The 7,808-nt window shown below is 41.3% G+C and overlaps 1 protein-coding gene across 3 annotated transcripts in view; it reads right to left on the reverse strand.

The window, feature by feature from the left end:
* MSH3 (mutS homolog 3) overlaps positions 1–7,804 on the reverse strand; it is a 222,668-nt gene extending 214,864 nt beyond the window's left edge. For all 3 annotated transcript variants that reach the window (XM_073014652.1, XM_073014651.1, XM_073014653.1), the window contains exons 1-2: positions 7,604–7,804; positions 6,039–6,159 (exon numbers count right to left, since the gene is read on the reverse strand). In XM_073014652.1, coding sequence (XP_072870753.1) covers positions 6,039–6,159; positions 7,604–7,804 — 322 coding nt within the window. The remainder of the gene's footprint in view (positions 1–6,038; positions 6,160–7,603) is intronic.
* Between the last annotated feature and the right edge of the window lie 4 nt (positions 7,805–7,808).

Genomic DNA, 7,808 nt, shown 5'->3' on the forward strand with positions numbered 1-7,808 from the left:
GAGATGGGGTTTCATCATGTTGCGCAGGCTGGTCTTGAACTCCTGAACTCAGGTGATCCGCCCACCTCCGCCTCCCAAAGTGCTGTGATTAAAGGCTGAGCCACCACGCCCGGCCCCAAATAAAATGTTTTAAATTTAGAGATTTGTCTCTATATCTTATTTGACTTTGACAGTATTTCAAACCAAAGTGTGAAAAACAGAGATGAAATAATCAGGGACTCTTACGGCTGGTAGATGCTACTGGTTGAGTAATAAATAATCACTGCCTGAAACTTACTACAGGTGTTGACAGTCTTGCATCATTTAATGATGGGGATATGTTATGAAGAACGTGTCATTAGGTGATTTCATTGTGTGCACATCAGAGAGTATACTTACACAAACCTAGATGATGGTATAGACTCCTACACACCTAGGCTATATGGTATAATTTACTGCTCCCAGGTTATAAACCCGTATAGCGTGTTACCATACTGAACACTAGAGACAACTGTAACACAATGGTATCTGTGTATCTAAACATATTTAAACATAGAAATGGTACAGTAAAAATACCTACTATAATCTTGTGAGACTAACGTTGTATAGGCAGTCCCTCATTGACTGTTGTTAGGTAGCATATGACTGTATTTATGTTCTTAATGTTACCAATGTCTACTATCTCTGTATTGTGGAAATACGATGTAATGGTGTGCTACTGCTACTATGTGTCCCTTTCTAACTCTAAAAAGGTCAAGCCATAGGAATGTGACTAAAGTTGCTCTAGAGTAAGGGCTATTATTCTCTACTGAAGTTTAAAAACAGTCCTTAAAAAGATCAAAGTGATCCAAAGGAATTTAACTGCTTGCCAGAACAGAGTCCAACACTCTAAAGAAACACAAACTCCAGCAGGAGACAACACAGATTCGACATATCCATGATCCAACTAGTTAGTTACTAGACATGCAAAAAGCAGGAAAAATCTGTCAAGGGATGCAGGCCCAGAAATGACAGATGATGTAATTAGCATATAAGAACAAGAAAATACAATTTATAAATATGCTCCATATAATTGAGAATATAAAGGAAAACATGAGCAAAAAGAGAAGCAAAAGGATTTTTTTCAATAGCTTTACTGAGATATAATTCATATAGAGAACTGGAAGATATTTTAAAAGAACAAAATGGAACTTCTAGAGATGAAATATACAATATAGGAAATGAACATTTTATTGAATGAGATTTACAGCAGATTAGACATAGCAGAAAAAAAGACCACTGAAAACAGAGCAGTAGAATCTATCGAAAATGAAGTACAAAGAGAAATAAGCCTGGAACACAAATTAAAAGAGCCTCGATGACTTAAGAGATAATATCAAATAGTTAATATCCCTGTAATAAACTCTCAGAAGGAGACACAGAGATAGGAAGGCAGAAAAAATGTGAAACAATAACAACCAAAAAGGTTTCCCACATTTAAGAAGACCTATAAACCCACAGACTGGAGAAGCTTTAAATGAGCTCCAGACAGGATAAAAATAAATGAAGAAATAAAAATTAAAAACCAGACAAAGGCAGCTGGGCACGATGGCTCACGCCTATAATCCCAGCACTTTGGGAGGCCAAGGTAGGTAGATCACAAGGTCAGGAGTTTGAGACCAACCTGGCCAACATGGTGAAATCCGATCTCCACTAAAAATACACAAATTAGCCAGGCGTGGTGACGAGGGCCTGTAACCCCAGCTACTCCAGAGGCTGAGGCAGGAGCATTGCTTAAACCTGGTGGGGTGGGTTGCAGTGAGCTGAGATTGGGGGGGTGGCAAACAGACAAGGTCCATCAAAATCAAATATGTGTTTCTGCAGATTCTCTGGGGCAGAAAAAAAATCGAACATGAAAATCAGTGATTAAGAGAAAATCTTAAAAACAACCAGAGAAAAAGACAACCCTCTATAATTAAAAATAAAAAACCTTTGATGTCTTTTATGCTAAAGGCTAAGAATCTCCGAAGAAATACAGTGACTCTTTCCTTCTAAATAACACTTTTCCAATATACAGTTACCTTGTTTACTATGACTTCCTTTATGCTAGAAATATATTTTTGAATCTTTTCCAATGTGATATAGTTTGACTGTGCCCTGACCCAAATATCAACTTGAATTTTATCTCCCAGAATTCTCATGTGTTGTGGGAGGGACCCAGGGGGAGGAATCATGGGAGCCAGTCTTTCCTGTGCTATTCTCATGATAGTGAATAAGTCTCATGAAATCTGATGAGTTTATCAGGGGTTTCCACCTTCCTTTGCATCTTCCTCATTTTCTCTTGCCACCGCCATGTAAGAAATGCCTTTCAACAAACTTGCATGTTCTACACATGTATCCCAAAACTTAAAATATAAAAAAATAAAAAAATAAAAAGAGGTGCCTTTCACCTCCCACCATGATTCTGAGGCCTCCCCAGCTATGTGGAACCGTAAGTCCAATTAAACCTCTTTTTCTTCCCAGTCTCTGGTATGTCTTTATCAGTAGTGTGAAAATGGACTAATAAACAACGCATCTCTTACTTTGTTTATTATTCTTCCTTTGGTTTTCAAAATACGTACTTAACTGGCTTTTCAAACGTATCTAAGTTTGCTTGTATGTATAAAAGTTTCCTTCTCCCGTGGATCCCAGGTATAAAAAATAACTTGTTAATTGAAGAGTTAAGAACTGAGGTGGATATATACAATGGAATACTTACTGCCTAGAAATAAAAAGGAATGAATGTATTATAGAATAGCCAAAATGATAGAGACAGAAAGCTGAATGGCAGGCACCATGGGTTGGGGGAAGGGAAATACAGGGAGTTAGTGTTTAATGGGTACAGACTTATAGGATTGCAAGATTAAAAGTTCTGGAGAGGGATGGTGGTGACGGGTGCATATGTACTAAATACCCCTGAGCTGTATACTTAAAAATGTCAAGGATGATACATTTTATGTTATGTATAGTTCACCATAATAAAGAAAATGAATATTTTTAGAAAACGGAATGAAGTAGATACATGCTACAACACGGATGAACCTTGAAAACATTACAGTAAGTGAAAGAAACCAGACACCAAAGGCCACACATTATATGATTCCATTTATATGAAATGTTCAGAATAGGCAAATCTATAGACAGAAAGTAGATTAGTGGTTACCTAGGGCTGGGAAGTGCTGGGGGAGAACAGGGGTTGGCTGTTCATGGGCACAGGGTTTCTTTTGGGGTGATGAAAATGTTCTAAAATTGACTTTGATGATGGTTGCACAACTCTGGGAATATCCTAAAAGCCACTGAATTGTGCATGCTAAATGGGTGAATCATATTGTATGATAACTGTATCTTTTTTTTGAGACTGAGCCTCAATCTGTCGCCCAGCTTGGAGAGCAGTGGCATGATCTCGGCTCACTGCACCCACACCTCCCAGACTCAAGCGATTCTCCCGTCTCAGCCTCCTGAGTAGCTGGGACCACCGGTGCCCGCCACCACGTCTGGCTAATTTTTGTATTTTTAGTAGAGACGGGGTTTCACCATGTTGACCAGGCTAGTCTCGAACTCCTGACCTCAGGTGATACACCTGCCTCAGCCTCCCAAAGTGCTGGGATTACAGGCATGAGCCACCATGCCCAGCCCCAAGAACTATATCTTAATAATTCTGTTATTTAAAAAAAAAAACAAAACTTGCCAGGTGTGATGGCTCAGGAGTGCAGTCCCAGCTACTGAGGTGCTGAGGCAGGAGGATGGCTTGGGACTAGGAATTCAAGACCAGCCTGGTCAACACAGCAAAACCCTGTCTCTAAAAAATATATATATTTTTTTTTTAATTAGCCAGGCATGGTGGCATGCACCTGTGGTCCTTGCTACTTAGGAAGCTAAGGCGGGAGGATGGCTTGAGCCCAGGAGTTTGAGGCTACATGAGCAAGGATCCTGCCACTACACTCCAGCCTGGATGACAGAGTAAGACCTGTCTCTAAAAAATAAAACTGAAGTGGAGCAGTCACCCAGCTTCTGACTAGTGAATGATCCTCTCCCTTCTTCCTTAGTGCCATTTTTAACAAGTGGCAAAGGTCCTATTTTAAAGTATGCCAAGTGCGTTGTCTTATTTCAACAACATTCTATCTCAACTGTCCCGTGTGGTCTTAGTTACTTAACTGTGATAATCTTCAGTTCTCTTCATCTATCACCCACTTCTTCCTCTATAAAAAGACAACACGCCGGGCGCAGTGGCTCACACCTGTAATGCAGCACTTTGGGAGGCCAAGATGGGCAGATCACTTGAGGCCACCAGGAGTTTGAGACCAGCCTAACCAACATGGCAAAATGCTGACTCTACTAAAAATACAAAAAGTAGCCAGGTGTGGTGGCACACACCTGTAATCCCAGCTACTTGGGAGGCTGAGGCAGGAGAATTGCTTGAACTCAGGAGGTGGAGGTTATAGTGAGCTGAGATTACACCAGTGCACTCCAGCCTGGGTGACAGAGTGAGAGACCCTGTCTCAAAAAAAAAAAAAAAAAAAAAAAATAGAGGGCAAAAAGCCTTCTTAGGAAAAATAAATGAGCTACAAAAAGTCTCTAGAATAAAAATCAGTTGCTTATTCAGTGCTTGTAGACCTAAAAAATGGGTCTATACAGAGTAATCAAGCAATGAAAGGTAGGCAGCCCCAGAATTGTAACATTAACACATGACAAATTCTCTCAAGTCATGCCTTCTTGCATGCCCCCTCCAGAAAGGAGAAGTTTTAGATTTACTTTTCTCCTTAGCCACACATCTCCATTCCTGTAGTTATTTCATACTAAAGCTTTCATGTTGACCTTAAATCCAAATTTTACCTTTAATGGAAGGATTAATATTTTACATATATCTCCACTGGACAGATACTTCTACTGAATTGGGACTTTTTTCTTTTTTCTCATTCTCTTTACCTAATTTCCTGGGGATAATGAATAAAGATGGATTTCCTGTCTTCCCTTATCACAAATTCTCTGATACCATAAAACCAGAGAAAAATCTGCTCAACTGTCTACATGCAACAGCACCTGTAGAAATCCAGGAACGCAGGCACTCAGGCAGGCTGGGTTTTTTTTTTTTTTTGCTGTTTTTCGTTTGTTTGTTTTTTGTTTTGAGACAGAGTGTCGCTCTGTCGCCCAGGCTGGAGTGCAGTGGCACAATCTTGGCTCACAGCAACTTCCGCCTCCTGGGCTCAAGTGATTCTCCTGCCTCAACCTCCCACGTAGCTGGGATTACAGGCAACCACCACCACGCCCAGCTAATTATCGTATTTTTAGTGGAGACAGGATTTCACCATGTTGGCCAGGCTGGTTTTAAACTCCTGACCTCAGATGATGCGCCTGTCTTGGCCTCCCAAAGTGCTGAGATTACAGGTGTCAGCTACCGCGCCCAGCCTAGGCATGCTGTTTTTATTCAATGCCTTTTACATACACAAACAGCAGCTCTAAGCAAAAAAAAAAAAGGGGGGGAGAGTAGATCTACGGGTCCTGATACTGAAAATTGTTCAAAATTTTCTATTAAGTAGAAAAAGACAGTAGCAAATTAGTATACAATATAATATAATCCATAAAATATAATTAAACTAATTTGTGAGCTTATGAGTATGCACATATAAACACATGTATAAATTTTTAAAATCTGGAAGTATATACAGAACACCAATTAGCAGTGGGTCTCACTCAAAGGGAGGGATTATGGGGTCTATCACTGTCTACGTTCCAAATTTCTGTACTGTTTGAAATTTCTGTAGCAAGAATGTTTTAATTTTATAATCAGGACAAAAATAGCTAGAAGGAATAAAGGAGAAAGTTGGGAGAACTACAGTTAAATTGCAGAATTCTAGCTCTACCATCCCCTTAACGTCCTATACACATCACCATCACCTATAGGGCGCCACTCTGCTCAGGAACAAAGGGGACCTTTCTCCACAAAGAAAAAAGACACAATTCTAATATACTCTTCCACCCTCTGGAGAATTCCAGAATAACAGGGCCATGACTGAGAGAGAAAAGAATCCCCCACAACTCACCAGAGTTGCCAGACATTCCCAGATCACTTCCTCCTTCCTTCTGTTGGGCTTTCTTTACTTTCTTTTTAACAGGCCCATCATTTTCCAATGGTCTCTTCTTTCTTCTGTCAATTTCTGTAGTCTGTATCGGGAAGGTTAGAAAATGATGTGTTATCTCTATTCTGAGAAGGCCTGAGGTATGTGAAGTAATTTAAACCTTACATCTGAATGACAAGTTCCTTGCCATCCATTCTTCAAAGAATCCCCTACTTTTAGTACTGGAAAAGTCTATGGGTGAACTGTTTTTAACACCATAAAAGACAAGGTAGAGTCTGATGACTGAGGCCAGGAGTCTCAGCAACTCAAGCCCTGTTTAGAATTAATTGAAACCAAGGCTGCTACCTGTCTTGACTCAATCAGCCTTCAGCTTTCTCTAATTATAAAACTTGAATCACCCTACTTACATATGCTAAATAAAATACCTCTAAGAAATAAACAGCTATGTAGCAAAGGCACAGAGGGGAAAAGATACATAATAAAAGAACAGTATCATTTTTGACATGGTCATTCCAATTTAAGTGTTTCCTGTTTAAATGGTTTATGTTCATCACTAAAGATGAGACAAGATTATGAACTTTTTCTTGGCAGGAAACTTGCCAAAAGCATACATAAGTCCTTCACCAACTACCCTTTAAATGGTGGGTGCAAACTTTTGGTGAATTCATGAAAATGTCGGCCTCAAAAAAAAACACAAAAACAGAAGAGAAGTAATCACTATAAGGGAGAAATATATAAGAAGGGAACAAGATTTTGAAGCACCCAAGCTGTCACCTACATTATAACACGGTAGGTGGCTAAATAACAGTCTTCAATGCCTTTCCACCCTCAGTTTGAAAACTACTGTGCAGGTGACCCCAGTGAGGGGTCACCCTTGGGCTTTTCCCCTGGCAGTATCTCCCGTCTAAAAACAAACAAATGTACTTATTGCGTTGAAGGATGGCAACAGGAAGGACTCCATGATTAATCACATCTATACCATCCTAAGAAACTTTATCCACCCAAATTGTATTTCAGACTTTCTAAACTACAAAAAGTGTTCACTGGGGAACTGCACAATATGACTGCTTTTAACCGTAGTGATTTGAAATATTGAACAACGCTGTTGCAGCCTTGAAAACTGGAGACCTAACGGCAGCTTTCTTCTAGTCACCCAATCCTGCACTTTTTAAATCAGTAAAACTCTTCGACCACCAAGGAAAAAAAAAAAAGGATGGAGGTTAAAAGACGCACCCCTTACCCACAAGCCCCCTTATCAGAATGCGAGTCAGGAGACCTGAGTTCCTGTCTCAGGCCTGCCATTAAACAACTGCATAACCTTAGCCTATCTCCTCAAATAGAAGTACTAAAAACCTCAGCGCTTCACCTAGTTTGTAGCCCCCTGGGCTCTTCCCACCTTCCCCTTCTTCTGCCCGCCCCTTCCTCCTCCAGCCCTGCCATCTGGCGGAGAGTACCCGCCTCCGCCCGCCTCACCCACAAGCCCCGCCCACCGGCCCCGACAGCCCTTCCCCGTCCCGGACAGAACCTACCACGAGCGGCGGCAGCTGGGGCGGGAAAGTGGACGCTGGGGGCGCTGCGGCGTCACGGTCCACCTGATCGGTTGCACCCGTGGGGGAGGAGGTGGATTTCAGGCTTCCCGTAGACTGGAAGAATCGGCTCAAAACAGCTTGCCTCGCAGGGACTGGGCTGGAGGCAGCGAGGCCGCCCAACGCAGGCTTCCGGCGAGACATGGCA

The sequence above is a fragment of the Chlorocebus sabaeus genome, chromosome 4 (assembly GCF_047675955.1).
Source record: "Chlorocebus sabaeus isolate Y175 chromosome 4, mChlSab1.0.hap1, whole genome shotgun sequence".
Classification (NCBI taxonomy): domain Eukaryota; kingdom Metazoa; phylum Chordata; class Mammalia; order Primates; family Cercopithecidae; genus Chlorocebus; species Chlorocebus sabaeus.